Below are 16,278 nucleotides of genomic sequence, written 5' to 3'. Positions count from 1 at the left end.
CCCGACGGGAACTTCTCAGCGACGCAACATAACCATAAACACAACATAAACACACTTATAAATATTATTCTTACTAACATAAATTATTTACCCTTGACATAACCATCACCGCATGCAAGCGTTTATCAAAAAATTACCAAGGTGGAACTTCTCAAACCTGCTGATATGCAGTTTGCATCTCATTTTATTCTTCTTGAGTGTCTTTGTGAAGTCAAAGGAGCTTTGTGTTCCATAGTAGTTAGTGATGCATGGGCAGTTTGGAGACAATCTACATGATACTACAGTTGAGGTGAGAGTTATGGTCCTTGATTACCATTTTTGGGTTGATGTTAAATTTTTTGTGGACTTTATTAAGTTCATGTATGAGGTGGTCAAATTTGTGGATTTGGACAAGCCATATTTGGGAGAAATTTATGAAGAAATAGATTTCATGTGTGAAAGAGTCGAGAAAATAACAGATGCAAACTATCTTTCTCAAGATTGCTCTCACAAGTAGCCTACTCTTCATCTTGTGGGAGAAGTCAGAGTACTTATGGTTTTATTCATTCACTAAAGAGGAACTGATTGGGGTCAAAGAAAACAGAAAACGTGGTGTCCATTTATAGTTCACTTCGTCTTCCTTTGTGTAGATTTTGGGTACAAGGAGGGCCCTTCAGCAAAATGGGATTGACTTTCACTTGATGGAGAAGTTGCAGCCATGGTGGATGAAGTGGTTGAAGTAGATGGCCTTAGTGATTTACCCCTAGTTCTACTACCAACAAAGGAACTTGAGTTTGAGAAAGATGAGTATTGGGAGAGCATTTTAGCCGAGGATCTTGGTATGGATGATCATGACATAGAAGTGTAAATGATAGATTTCTGATTTTTGTTTTTTGTTTGTGTATCGGCCTATCAAGATATCAATATTTTTGAATTAAAACTCTTTGACTCTTTGACAAAATGATAGTTTTCATTTTTGTATTTGAACTTTAAAGTTAATGTTAAACTTAACCATTGTTCTTGTTTTGAAAGTTCGGTGTCATGATATTTTCTATAAATTATTAAATTATATTTAAAAAAATTTGTGTGTCAAAGACTCCAAGTACCCCTTATACTATTTTTAAAAATAGAAGTACAGTATTGGTACCAGTACCAATCTCTCGTACTAGTACTAGTATCAGTCTCCTAGCAACCTTGACTAAAACCCAAGGTTTCAATAACCTTTTTTTTTTTTTTTTTTTCTCTTTAAATTATACTATTTATAAAATTAAAAGTCTAAAAATTGATCTATAAAACATGAAGAATGCAATAGAAAAAATGAGTCAAAAAATGAAGATTTTCAACTAACCCCGGCTTGATGTTTAAGGATGGAAATTGGAAATGAGTAACTTGGAAATTGAAGGACCTCCTGTGATCCAAGATCAATGGACATCTCAAAGTATTTGTTGTGATCCAAGGTCAATCCCTCCTCGGGACAAATCCAGTCAATCCAACCCTATCAGCTCCATGCACAAGAAGTTTCAGCTTCTTTGAAGACAAAATGAAACCTAAGTAGGGTGAAAATATTTTGAAAGCAAATGGGAAAGTAAAAATAAGGTCAAAAGAAACAAGTGAGTGATTTTAAGTCTTTAGTGGCCTTTTAGGTTTTTATTTGATATGCTTTTTTATTAAAATGTTTTTTTATTGCTTGGGCCAGCCCTGTGGACCGATTGAGTTTTTTGCAGTTGCTTGTGAATCCAGGCACTAGACTTGGTGGGTCTAGAGTTGAGGACCTCGCCTTGCTAGGTTGCCTCAAACTTGGACTTGCAAGTGTAGGCAACAATTCGATGAGTTCCACTATTGTGCGTAAGTATAAGGTAAGCTGGTGAGATGAAAAGATAAGTTGGTAGAAGGGGAGAGGAGGGGCATCCATTGAGTAACTAAACAAAGGAAGTTGATGGATAGAGATACCAATATTTTGAAGGAGGATACTGGTTGCAGAATACCAACAAATATTGACAGTGAGTGAGACCCAAAGAGGCCAAGAAACTAATCTTTTAGTCACATTGGGCAATTCTATGAATTTTGACTTTATGGCGACTTCCATGTGTATAGCATATTGACACAACCAAGTAGAGTGAAAATAGTTTGAAAGCAAATTGGCAAGTGGACATAAGGTCAAATTGAACAAGTGAGTGTTTTAAGTCTTTAGTCGCCTTTTAGATTTGTAATTGATATGTTTTTTTTTAAATGAATTTTTATTGTTGGGGACAACTATCCCTATGGACTCACTGAGTTGTCAACAAATATTTGTGAGTCTAGGAGTTAGATGCAATGGGTTTGGAATTGAGGACCTAGCCTTGATGGGGACATCTTATCCCTGCATTTGAAAGTCCAGGTTAGGACCTACTGAGTCCTAGTATTGTGCTTAAGCATCAGGTAAGTTGATAAAAGAGGAGAGGAGGGGCATCCATGCGGTAAGAAAATAAAGGAAGATAATCAATAGGTTACAGTGTGTTGAAGGAGCATATGCTTTTTAGGGTAAGGATAACATCGACAGTGAGTGAGACCCAAAGAGGCAAAAGAACTAATTTTTAATTACACTGGTTAATTTTGTTAATTTGGAGCTTAGGATGGCTTCCATTTTTAACATATCAATAAAATTGTGAATAATTAGATATGTGGCTATTTAACTTTGTGGGCTTGGTTAACCTTGTAGGCATGGTTAACTTCTTGAGCCCATTAATGGTTTTCATCTCGTTATCTATTTCAAATGACACCTTTTCTTAATAATGAGTTGTGGCTATTACACATATTTGAGATTATATGGCACTGCTTTATTTGCAATGCATTGTGGTGTTGTAATAGCTATTTGGTGGAGGAGCCATTGCGATGGGTAGATACATATTGCGACCTTGAAAAATGGTTATTATTTTGCAGTCTTTTTTTGCAATTTTGCTAGTGTGTACTAACACAATCGTTTCAATTTTTGCTAACTAATGAAAATATCATTAAATATTGCAATTTTCTATCTCTACAATAGTGAACAAAGTGAATATACTTAATATAATAATAATCATAACTTTTTTAGAATACATCATTAGTGGAAATAGGGTATCCATTGCTGATTAAAACATCTTAGATCCTCCACCAAGTCTATCATCGTGCATGCGACTTGGATGTGGAAATATCAATGATTATTTCCTTAATGGCTCAGTTGACAGTAAAATTCAGCCACTAGGAGGGTTTTCATCCTACTTGTGCGTTCCTATGCTAAGGTTTTCGTCTTAGAAGAAAGCTTGCTTTAATCAAGCAAAATCTTAGAAAAAATCTCCAAAATTCAGTGTCCAAGATTTTTGCCTTGAGCGCCACTTAAATACCCACTTGTATTTTGAATCTCCATGTAGCCGACCAGATAGAAATTTGATTCTTTTTGGTGCTGACCAAGAAGAGTGTTATTACTATTTATTTATTTACTTTGAAATTTATAATATTAATATATTAATACTTTGGATGAAGGGGCCATGCCATTCCTATCCTTGATGTTGCCTTCAAGCAACCTCAAATTTGGATGATTTAAGATCTCAATTCTTTCCCACATGGCGTCTTTATGGGGTAGATTCTTCCACTTTATCAAATATTTTGGAATTAACTTATTTTGAAGCCTCTTTATCTTCATGTCTTATGATAGCCTCCGGTTCCAAAGTCAACTTTCCTTTGTCATCTAGTGGTAGCAGCTCAAATGAAGGAATAAGTTGTTGTCGAAGGGCCTTCATAAGGATGACACATGAAAAATGTTGTGTATCTTGCTGTTCTTTGGCAGTTCCAGTTCATATGCAACTCCTTACGGTCTTGTAAGGTCCATAAAAATGTGGCTTCAACTTCTCAACACCACTTCTTTTGAGGGAAGACTGTCTATAGGGTTGCAACCTCAAGAAAACTATGTCTCCCATTTCAAAAACCCTCTCTGTTCGGTGAAGATCAGCATACATCTTTTGTTAGTTTTGGGATTGCTGTAGATTATCTTTGAGTGCATGCTCAATATCTAGGCTTTGTTGAACCAAATCTCTAGCTCCAAGGACTACTATTGAAAGAATTAAATCTACGAATGAGATAGCATCATAACCATAGAGTGCTTTAGAAGGAGTAATCTCTATAGACGTGGTGAGTGGAATTGTAGCAATACTCCCCAAGGTGGAGCCATTTACTATCCTGTGAAAGTTCCTCAAATAACCATCTATCCATTTCTTTACAATTTTGATTTGCCCATTGGTTTGAAAATGATAGGTAGTGCTTGGAGTCAATTATGTACCTTCCAATCAAAAAAGTTCTTTCCAAAACAAGCTGATAAATATGCTATTCCTGTCAGTTACAATGTTCCTTGGCAGCTCATGAAGTCTAGAAATCTCTCTAAATAGTAGATCGGCCATTTGTGTCCTATACTCTAAAGATATAGCATGAAAATGAGCATATTAAGTGATTCTATCAACAACCACATAGATACAATCTTTAGCATACACCCTTGGGAGCCTTGTAATGAAGTCCATGGAGATACTCTCCCATTTCTAATTTGGAATGGTAGGGGCTGCAACAAACCAGCTGGGAATGCATGCTCCGTTTTGTTTTGTTGACAACTCGAATACTCCCTAACATGCCTCAATACAACACCTTTGAACCCCTTCCATGAAAATCATCCCTTGCTTATGTCTTGAAGTACCTTGGGTGACCAGCAAGTGGCGTGCCATGACATGCCCTCAAGATTTTCTCTTTCACCTTTGATTTCAACACAAGGTACACTTGATCCTTTTAGGGGATGAGTTTGTCCACCACTTTGTACTTGTTGTCTTGCAACTTCCCTTTCAAAATGTCAATAGCAAAGGTGTTTTTGGCATATACATCTATTATAGAAACCTTCCAATCAACACATATAAGTCATGGAGCGAAAATAAGGCTTCCTAGAGTGCGTCAACAACCACATTATTCTTTCCCTTACATATTCAAGGTCAAAATCGTAGGCTTGTAGCTTACCCATTTTTGTTTTCTATCATATAAATCCTTCTGATTGAGGAAGAGCTTAAAGTTGTTGCGATCCATTTTCACAACAAACTTCCCAAAAGCCAAGTATTGCCTAAATTTGGCTAGTGCATGCATGATGGCCAACATTTCCTTGTCATAAATAGAGAAACTCATCTCTTTATCCTTGGGTTTTTTGTTCTCAAATGCTATAGGATGACCATTTTGCATAAAAACTGCTCCAATCCCCTCTCTCAAAGCATCACATTCTAAAACAAAGGAAGTGAAAAATCTAGAATAGCCAAAATAGGACATGAGCTCATTACCTCCTTGAGCTTTGTTCCAAAATGCTCCATGAGAATGCTCCTTTCTTGATGGGGCTACAAGCTATGAAAATCCCTTCACGAACCTTTTATAGTGACTACAAAGTCCCACAAATCCTCTCAAATGTGGCAATGTCTTAGGCCTAGGCCAATCTTTTATTGCCTCAATCTTCTCCTCATTCACGTTAATCCCTTGGACACTATTCTTATGCCCCAAATACAATATCTCATTCAGTCTAAACTCACACTTGGATGCCTTGGCTTAGAATGAATGCTGCTCATGTATGCCGAGCACCTCATCTATCTGCCTCAAGTGTTCTTCCCATGTCTTGTTGTAAATCAAAATATGATCAAAGAAAACTAACACAAAGTTCCTTAATTGCAAGATAAATACTGGATTTATTGAAGATTGGAATGTGGCAGGTGTGTCGGCTGGTCCAAATGGCATGACCAAGAACTTATAATGCTATAATGATACTTGAAAGCTGTCTTGTGCACATCTTCATCTCCAACCTTGATTTGATGATACCATGACAATGTATCAATCTTGGAGTACACTGTTGTAATAGGGTAAAAATTAGGTTTCACCAATTAAGGTAATAAAACCACTAATTTTGCTTAATTAACCATTACATTAAGGATGAGAGAAATTTAATAGTCTAACCTCTCTAGGATTAAGATTTTGATCAAATTCTAGGCCTCTGAATGGGGCTCTTTCCTCCTTCGAATTGAATTGATTTGAATTTGTTGAAGATGCTGAAATTAGGGTAAATATGTGAATATTGAAGAGATTAGGCATAGACAGTGAGCTAAATTCGTCGCACGGAGCCACAAACCTGGATTTGGTCGAAGGAATATGATTCGGATCTGCTCCTTGAAATTAGACCTAAATTGTCAAGACCTTGGTGGTGGTCGCCATGGTCCTCCTAACTTTTCACCGTCCAAAAGGGAACCTGTTCGTCTTTGCAAATTATGTCGATCCTCTGAAACATAGCTCTATACCTGTTCCCGCACGTAGTGAAGAGGGGAAAATTGTTGGGAATAGGGGTTTGCCTAAGTCAAACCCCGGTTTAGGAATTAACCTTGAATGAAATAATGCAAAAACTGAAATAAATATTGGAAGGATATACCTCAGATTTGCAATTGTTGATGATGATGCTTTGCTTCTTGAATGTAATCACATGTATGAAATGGCATGAACATGACAAAACCCTAATCACACACATGCTTGCATATGAATGATGTAATTTTGCTCCACAATGGTTGAATGAAGAATTTGTAGCCTTGAAGATCTCTGCAAATGCTTGATAATGAATGCTTCACGGATGCAAGGATTTGATTGCTTGATTGGATTACTTGGAGTCTCAGATTAAAATGAATTGATTAAATGTCTTTATATAGGAGTATCTAGGTCATTCACCGATTAGGCCGACCTTCAACGGTCATGTGGAGCCATGAAGATGAATTCTCGTCGTAGAGATAGGACCCTTGTCCTATTTCAAAATTGGGCCCCACTAAGAGGGACCATGGCATTGGGTGCCATGGTCCAGGACCACGGTGCTGGGTGCCATGGTCCTTCTCAGAAAGGGACCAAAATAAAGCCCCAAGGAGAAGGGTACCCCACCAAGGAATCCATCAGTGGGTGTTCATGACATCAAAAGTGGAGAATGGGCACAAAACGGACCTAGATAGGTGATGAGGATAAGACACACTATAGTAGGGGTACAAACATGAGGTGAAATTTGGCTTGGTGACAATTTACAACACTACAACTATACCATAGAGCTCATCTATTAACTCATTGATCTTGGGTATGTGGTAGCGGTTATGTTTGTCTTCTTGTTGAGAGCTCTATCTTGTTTTTTTGACCAACACCACAGATGAAGCAAATGGACGAGAACTAGGTTGTTTGTGCCCTATGTCCAATAACTCCTTAATTGCTTTCTCTAGGGTGACAACATGGAGTAGCGATGATGGGTTTTGTTCCCTTCTCAAGCTCAATCACATGTTGAAAACTCCTATCTGGGGGTAATCTAGGAGGGATTTTGTTGACAGCTTGCTATGTTTGTCCAAGATGGACTAAATGTCAATAGATAGGACCTTTCATGCTTGGATGGACTCATATGTGTAATCAAGCACTTTGCTGCCCAAGCTACTTGATCTCTATGGAAAGTCCTCTCCATCTCGTAGGTGAAACTACCATGAGGTCTCAATTGGATAGGCCATGGAGGATTACCTCTTTCTGGCCAGATTTAAATTTCAACTCTATAGTGTGATAATTCTATGTATACTTGACAATTGAGTGGAGCCGTTGCACTCCCAAGATCAAATCTGTCTCACCAATGCTAATCATAGAAGTCATCTCTCATATTGTGCCCTCCTAGCTTCAACTCCATCTGCCGAATCCTTTAATTGCATGGAATGGTGAACAAATTGGCTACAGTAACAATAAACCCCTCAAAGTCTTCGGTTCTAAGACCCAACTTAGCTACCAAATCCTCATCAATTGAGATGTGGGTTGCCCCACTATCAATCAAAACTGTCACCCTTCATCTCTACAAAACTCCCTAACTTGGAGAGGATGATATCTAGGCTCTCGCGAAAGTGCTACACGTGTACTTTTTGAAGCATATCCCCCCCCTTTTGATGCTCCAACTCCATCACAATCTCATGCTCAAACTCCTCAACTTTAGAATCCTTGTTGGGTGCTACTTCAGTGTAGTGTACTTGTCCCTTGCTCAAGCATTTGTGCTCTGATTGCCATGGTTCTCTACATGTGAAGCACAACTTCCTCTAAAACTCCCTAACTTGGAGAGGATGATATGTAGGCTCTCTCGAAAGTGCTAAAAGTGTACTTTTTGAAGCATATCCCCTCCCTTCTCATGCTCCAACTCCATCACAATCTCACGCTCGAACTCCTCAACTTTAGAATCCTTGTTGGGTGCTACTTCAGTGTAGTGTACTTGTCCCTTGCTCAAGCATTTGTGCCTTGATTGCCATGGCTCTCTACATGTGAAGCACAACTTCCTCTAAAGCTCATTCTTAGACACTTACATCTTGCTTAGCTTAGGAGGTAGTGCCCTTGGTTGTGGGACATCCTTGTGAAAAGGTCTCTCATGTGATCTTGATGGTCACTCCTAGGTAGTGTTGTGAAACTTGTTGAGTACTCACAAAACTTGCTAGTAGGGAGCCAAACTACTAGGCAAGTTACTTGCCCAATAACTCATTGATGAGTTTTTGTGAAACTTGTGACAATTTTTCCTTGTAAAACTCGTTTCTAAATGCAAAAAATCGCAAATTTTGTGTTAAACACTCGTCCAAATTCATATAATTTATTTTTCTTTCTTGCAATTAAAAAACATGATTCTCATTGGCTATGAAGGTTTCAAAGGCCTTAATTTAGGCTTCGTGGTGAGGGCTCCACCCTTGAACCTCGCCTTGTATTGCGATAGGGAGCACAATAGGGGCATTGCCCTCGGACCTCATTGGGGGCATTGCCCTCAAATCCCCACAAGGGGTGCTACCCTTTGACCTTGTTGGGGGCGTTGCCCCCAAACCCCCATAAGGGGTGCTGCCCCTTGACCCTGCTAGGTGTGTTGTCCCTAGACCCCCATAAGAGACACTACCTCTCAACCCCATTGGGGTCTCTACTTTGAAATCCTCATTAGTTATTGGGATCTGTCAAACTTGATTATAAGGGATGACGAGGAAATGGGATATAACTCGTGTGTGCTAATTTAGATGTTATTATTGCACAACCTTTAGATGAGGCAACTTCTACATATGACATGGCTAGTGGAAGTGGCTTTGTAACTCATCTAGATGTTGAACTTGTTTTTTGGTCCGTGGTATGCTATGTCACAAGGTTCACCGAACTTTCAGATTCAAGTTCAAAATTCAGCGAACTTGTAAAAACTTAATAAAATTCGTTAAAATTTGTCTACAATTCATATGGGAAAAATAGGACTGGTTTTATTAAAACGTATTTTGACAAAGAATTCTTTAAGGGTTTTTTGTTAGTGTTTTTTAATTAATAACGACCCCCAACCTCAATAGAAGATATTGCGAGTTTGTTGAATATGTTTTTTGTTGCTGCAGCTAGGGCACAATAGATTCGCTGTGGCGAGGGCAAAATGAATTTGCTGCGGTCTGAAGGCATCCACGTGACAGTGTAGAGGTCGTGACTACAGAGAAACGGGAATGAAGGCATTTTGCATTGAAAGATTGAAAAATATATTGAGCCAAAGGGAAAAAATATATTTTGAAGTTTAAACAACGATTTTATATTTTATAATGACAGTAGTAAAACACTCATATTCTTTAATTTACTTATTAGTTGTATGTTTTTAAAATAGAATAGAATATAGTATTTTTTATTTTGTTGAAGTTAAAATAAAAATTAATATATTTATTATTTTATGCTTTTTAAAAATAAAGTGGTATTTTTATATTGATTTTATGTTATTTAAAATAGAATCTAATATTTTATTTTGTTTTTTAAGTTGAAAATAAAAATGATTTTTTTTTAAATTTTAAAAATAAAAATGATTTTTTAAAATTTTTTTTTAAAATATTAAATTTATATAAGGCGAATTTAATGTCAAATTTTTTTTTCCGAGTTTTTCACCTTGTCGAACTTCATTTCGAATTTTATTGTTGCCGAACTTGAAATCGAATTCGAACCTTGTGACTTAGATGATATGTATTAAACACTAACTTTGATTTATATGTAATGGAAATTATTAATGTGCTCAACAAATTTTGTAATGTGTCTTTGAAGATTTTTTTAAAAGATTTATATGTATTTTAAAATGTTTGATAAAATTATTGAGTTATTGTCGAGTTTTTCCTCGAGTTTTTGCCATTTCCCGAGTTTTTAAAATTTGGGTCTGCCGAGTCATTGCCGAGTCTGAGTTTTTCAACTATGCTTGTAGGGAAGGGCTTGCTCTTGGTTGTAGTATCTTTCAAATTTAAGGCCCTCCGAATAATCATCCTGTATAGAAGTACGCTCAAAAGCCCTAACCAAGCCTCAAAGTGACTTTGAGAGTCTCCGATGAATAGGAACTTAAGCCTCCTCTTGTAATGTTTGGCACCATAACTGAAACTTGGTGGAATTCTACTGTGTAGTCCTCCACCAACCCCTCCTGTCTTAAACGTGTCAATTCTCTGAAAAGTGCCTTAGGATCCTTCCTATCAAACCTTTCCATGAGCCTCTGCGTGAAATCAGCATACATCACAACATTGTGGTGCCCTTGTGTGATTAACCCATGATGCCACCACTTGTGTTGTACCATCCAAATGAAGGATAGCAAATTGATAGCTTCATCTTTGCCATAGGGCTAAGTGAAAGATATGTGTCCAGTTTTTGAACCCAAGCTTGTGCAGTGACCTTACCTGAGCCATCAAAAGTTGGGAGAGTCAGATTACCCTATACTGAAGATCCTTCTTAAATTGCTGCATAGTTCGTCTCCCTCTTGATCCACTTTTCCGCATTATGGAATTGTATAAATGGAATTTGATGCATCAGCTCTGAATCAAGTTGCGAATAACATCTATGCTTGTATTTAAATCATTTTCTGTAGGATTCAACTCGTCCTCTTCTTGTGTTGGCTCAACTCTAGGCAAGAATGAAGGGTGTGTAGGTCTAGGAACTCTGCTATTATGATTTTCAGATTCATTCTGATTTGAATTGCTGCTCTCTATACCATTGTCTTGTGCAGATGCGATAGGATTGTTTGCATCATATCCTGCAACATTTGGAGGAGTATTTGTGTTGTTTGCTATTGTTGTTTTGCCATTTGTTCTTGGATCTGTGCTATTTGTTGCTGGATTTGCATGAAAGCATCCCAGTTCTCATCTCGCTCTGACATCTTTCCTGTATCTTTCCTTCCAGACCCTAACTGCTGTGATTCAGCCTCTAATTTATTTCTCTCTAAAGCTTGCTGATCCCTTAGGCTCAGCTGCATACACAAAGTTTACCCAGCAAGCTGGCAGGACTGCCTGCTCTAATACTAATGTAGTATACTTGTACAATCATTTGTTCAATTTTTGCTAACTACTGAAAATATCATTAGATACTGCAATTTATTTTCTCTAATGTAGTGAACACAGCGAATAAACTTAATATAATAATAATCACAACTTTCTCAGAATACGTCATCACTGGAAATAAGGGATTCATTGCTGATTAAAACATCCTGTGCAAGTATTACAGAGCTTTACAAATGTCAGTCTTGGAGCATGCACATACAGGAAGCCTTACAAGTATGGTGCTCCACAAACTTGAAAGAAGAATTGCAGGAACAAATTGATATAGTCCTCTACTTATCAGCGTCCTCAAAACTTCAGGCAGAGGAGTTTTTTGCTGTACTGGGAACTTTTCAGCAGTGGCAATAGGGTGTAATAAGGATATTGGCACCTTTTGAGTTGCACTAGGTATGTATCTCTCCACCTCCAGTTTCGTATATGCTGCAATTTCCCAAGAGCATTGCAAGATCTCAGGTCCTCCAGCAAGGATTTTGCTGTGCTTGCATCCTGGAAGTGGAAATAGCAATGGTTATTTCCTTAATGGCTCAGTTGACAATAAATTTCAGAAACAAGGAGGGGTTTTGCCCTACCTGGGCATTCCTATGCTAAGGTTTTCGTCTCAGAAGGAAGCTCGCTTTAAACAAGCAGAAACTTTTAAAAAATCTCCAAAATTCGGTGCTCAGGATACACTTTGAGTGCCATTAGGTACCCACTTGCATTTTGAATCTCCATGTAGCTGAACAGATACAAATTTGATTCTTTTTGGTGCTGACCGGGAAGAGTGATATTACTATTTATCTATTTTTCTCTATTTAATTATTTTCAAATTAATAATATTCATATATTAATACTTTATTATTATTAGTTAGTGTTAATAAACACTTTTATCAAATTAAATAATATTCTCATGCTCAGCAAATGAAGGGGACATGGCATTTGCATATTCCTGGTTGCATTCAGTTCTATTTCAATGGCCTCCAATTGTTAAATATCATTTACAGCTTTCATTATATTTGCAAATCAAATCATATTGGGAATGTGATTTTACGTGTCTTCCTAACCACACAGTTCTTGAGATTATAGTGTTGTCTTTTGAACAACACTGGCCCAAGATAATGCCCCAGTCAAATTTCTTTGTTCATGTATTTGTTGAAAAATCGACCTACTGGAAGAGCTTTCCTGTTCTTTCTTGTTTCATCTGTACTTGGGGAGAACATGACTTGACTAATTTGAAAGATTTTTATTGTACAGGTTCAATAGATGGTACTGTACGTATTTGGGATGTGGCAAATGGACGTTGTATTGAACTTTGGGACATTGGCAGGCCCATTCGCCATATTGCATGGAACCCAGTATCTGAGATATCGATTTTGACAATTGCTGTGTATGTCACATACATATCATACTCTCCTATAAAATATCTCAAAACTTCAGTGTTTCATATTTTTTGCTGTCATCATTGTGATTGCTTGGTTAATATCTAGATTCTTTCTAATATGTGGTTTTTATGTGCCCATCATTACAAAGGGATGAAGAAGTTCTTGTATTGAATACTGGTCTTGGAAGTGAAGAAGATCAAGAAAAAGCTGCTGAATTATTGCGGATGATCATATCAACTGACACTTCAGGTTAGATTTATATTGTTATTTCTTGTTCTTTGCAAACATTAAAGCTGTTTATCTTTATTGTATTCGTTTTAATATTTCACAGAAGTGATGGTAGAGTTGGTGGCATTTATACGTTATAATGTGTAATTTTGTAATTGCTTCAGCTGATGATACCTCTCTAATTAAGTGGACTCAACATGAAAAGTTCAATGCTCTCAAATTAATCCATCAGAAGGTACTCGAAAATCTTTTCTGTCGTAGACTTGACATATGCATGAATGTTTGTATGAATTTTATCACATTATTAATATCTATCCTGTTCATAAGATAATTGTGTTTTACATGTAATGGCACAGTTAAGTGTAACCATTGCTTTTTTATGGGTTGCTCTTGCAGCCTGTACACTCAATATCTTGGCATCATAAAGGAGACTACTTTGCAACAGTTTCACCAGATGATATCCTTTTGGTAGCTTTCTTCCATTGTCAGTTTTTAGAGAATTTTTAATTTCAGCTGTCAATTTAAGGTTGAAAAGATATTTTGAAGTGTGCATCTCAAGGTCTATGTTTCAGCCGATATAATTATTGGCATTCAATTATGTTTGATTGTTACTTCAAGTGTTTTTTTGTGAATTACTTGTTTGTTTTACGATTTTTCTTCTTGTGAAATAATAACCTTATTCTGGACCACCTAATTACTCAATTGTATTTAAAAATTGGTGCCCTTCATATTACGTCTTTTTCATTGTGAAATCATATCTAGTTAACAGCCATACTGTTACATGCTTCTGCCTCTCAGACACCATCATGGTAGCTTTTAACAGTCTTATTTATTTGTTGACCCAAAAAAACTCACATTATTCTGATTACTTTAATCAATTTCTTTTACGCTACAATGAAACCAAGACAATTTTCTAGCATGGTACAATGTTGGTTTCAACACTCTTGATCAATCCAAAGTAATAAGAAATTTCTTAAGTGAGTTTTGAAATTTTAATATCTTTTGAGAAGGATGGAGGTTCGTGGAGTGAGTTCATTTGCTTCTTGAGGCCTCTACGTTTGCAGCTTTTGCTATGCACTCTATATTGCTGTATTAAGGTCATAATGTTATGCATTGCTATTTGAACTATTAGAATGTGTTTTTGTTGCATTGACTACTACCTATATTTTATTTATTTTAGAACATACTTAATACAATAATTCATGGAGTGCAAGCAGTAGATTCCTTGACCTGTAATGGCACCTAATACCAGGGCAGTACTTATTCACCAGCTATCTAAGCAGCAAACTCAAAACCCTTTCAAAAAAATGCATGGTCATGTTGTTTGTGTTCTTTTCCACCCAAGCAGACCAATTTTCTTCGTTGCTACCAAGATGCACATCCGGGTTTACAATCTTGTAAAGCAACAGCTTGTGAAGAAGCTTGTTACAGGTCTGCATGAGGTTTCGTCCATGGCCATCCATCCTGGAGGTAATAAAAATGCTTTACCAATAGCTTACATGCCCTAAATATCCTATGTTTATTGAAATATTGGTTTTTTTGTAGTTATAACTTCCCTAATTCTTAGTTTGTCTCATTCGAAGTTTTTTGTGGTTTCTTCTAATAATATGCAGGAGATAATCTAATTGTTGGAAGCAAGGAAGGCAAAATATGCTGGTTCGATATGGATCTTTCAACAACTCCTTACAGAACTCTGAAGTAATAATGTTAAATACCCTATTCAGGCTGTTTACAATTCTGGATAAATTTTGAATTTTTTCATGATTCTGATGGTTTGAGATGGCATATATATGTCTACAGTTATCTTATTTTGTTTTATGTAAATTACCCAGGAATCATTCTAAAGATGTCCTTGCTGTTGCTTTTCACCATTCATATCCTCTGTTTGCATCGTGCTCTGATGACTCTACAGCACATATTTTTCATGGAATGGTTTATTCTGATTTGCTTCAGAACCCTTTAATTGTTCCTTTAAAGGTGCTTCGAGGACACAAGAGTGTAAATGAAAGAGGTGTGTCCATAAGAGTTTGAAGGCCTTTGACTGGTTATTAATTTATTTCTGATGCTGTCAAGATTAAGCATGAATTTATTGTAATTCTTTGTCAGCTATTTGTATTTCAAATAATGGTAGTTCTTTGGTAATAAAATTTCTCATTGCTGGGTTTGACTTACAGTGACGCTTAAATCTCTTTTTGGCAATTTCAGGTATTTTGGACTGCAAATTTCATCCTAAGAACCCTTGGTTGTTTACAGCAGGGGCTGATTCAGTTGTGAAACTCTATTGCGATTCAGTTGTTATTCCTTTCAGGTGATTTGATTATTTTAAGGGGAAGTTCGTATGCAAAGTTCATGATGGGAGAGCTCAATGACAGCACAGATTATTGTAATGGAGAAGTTCGTATGCAAAGTTCATGATGGGAGAGCTCAATGACAGTACAGATTATTGTAATGGAGAAGTTTGTTAATTGATTCTGTATTTATATTTGTAGGACGAGGTTTTGGTGAAATTAGCTTTGTAGAAGCATCAGTAATATGTACTTTATACAAAGAGGGGACAATACTCATGCTTAAAGCATATCAAGATAGAACCATTATTTATCTGACATTCAAAGCTCTGTGTAGGTGTATGTGCCAATGTCTTATTTCCTTGAGGCTGTTATGTGAGATACTTCTGGGAGACTTGGTGTATAATGTCTTGTTTGTTTTAAGCACAGTTTTGGGTATTAAATTTTAAAGAGTCATTTGACCTCAAAGAAGAGGTTTATAATGTGAAATTCCTTGAAACACTTGGCCTATAAATTTTGAGTTTTAATATTTTCAAATGTGCATCAATTCAAAGCATTTCCTCATTCACTTCAGTTTAGACATTGTTTTTTTGCAGTCACTTCAGTTTAGACTTACAGCCACGGTAGTGAAGCATATTGAAATCTTATTACATTTACAACCATGGTAATAAAACATGTACAATAGCATCCCAAATTACTCTTGCAAGATGGCACTTTAAATAGGTGTTGGAATTACACTAGAAGGGTATCAAAGTTAGAATAAGTAGTTAGTATAAGTTAAGGGATACAAGTAGATAGGATGTAGTGCTAATGTAACAGTGGATTAATTTCGGACTCACTACTCGACTGCCTTGTTTTCTGACTTGTTTTTTCCTTTTTGACTGCCTATTTTTGGTTTGTAACTGTCCATTTTTGACAGATTCTAATTTTGCGTTTATTCTTTCCTCTTTATGGGAGTGGAGGTAGATTTTTGGAGAGTTTGATTTTGGTGTGAGTTTTTGGCTTTGGAAGAGAGAGTTCTGAGTAGGAATGGAAAACATTTTCTCTGGGTTTTTTGAGTGAAGA

The 16,278-nt window shown here is 36.7% G+C and overlaps 1 protein-coding gene across 1 annotated transcript in view; it reads left to right on the top strand.

Moving 5' to 3' along the window:
• Positions 1–15,786, top strand: part of LOC131031095 (ribosome biogenesis protein BOP1 homolog) — a 79,244-nt gene extending 63,458 nt beyond the window's left edge. Inside the window, exons 9-16 of the mRNA XM_057962123.2 lie at positions 12,573–12,705; positions 12,849–12,949; positions 13,093–13,163; positions 13,325–13,385; positions 14,171–14,398; positions 14,542–14,626; positions 14,761–14,939; positions 15,134–15,786. Of these exons, the coding sequence (XP_057818106.1) occupies positions 12,573–12,705; positions 12,849–12,949; positions 13,093–13,163; positions 13,325–13,385; positions 14,171–14,398; positions 14,542–14,626; positions 14,761–14,939; positions 15,134–15,240 (965 nt within the window). The 3' untranslated portion in view covers positions 15,241–15,786. The remainder of the gene's footprint in view (positions 1–12,572; positions 12,706–12,848; positions 12,950–13,092; positions 13,164–13,324; positions 13,386–14,170; positions 14,399–14,541; positions 14,627–14,760; positions 14,940–15,133) is intronic.
• Positions 15,787–16,278: the final 492 nt, after the last annotated feature.

This window comes from Cryptomeria japonica, chromosome 7 (genome assembly GCF_030272615.1).
Source record: "Cryptomeria japonica chromosome 7, Sugi_1.0, whole genome shotgun sequence".
In the NCBI taxonomy this organism is placed as follows: domain Eukaryota; kingdom Viridiplantae; phylum Streptophyta; class Pinopsida; order Cupressales; family Cupressaceae; genus Cryptomeria; species Cryptomeria japonica.
Note: the sequence above shows the minus strand (reverse complement) of the source record. Positions and strands in the feature narration are given on the sequence as shown.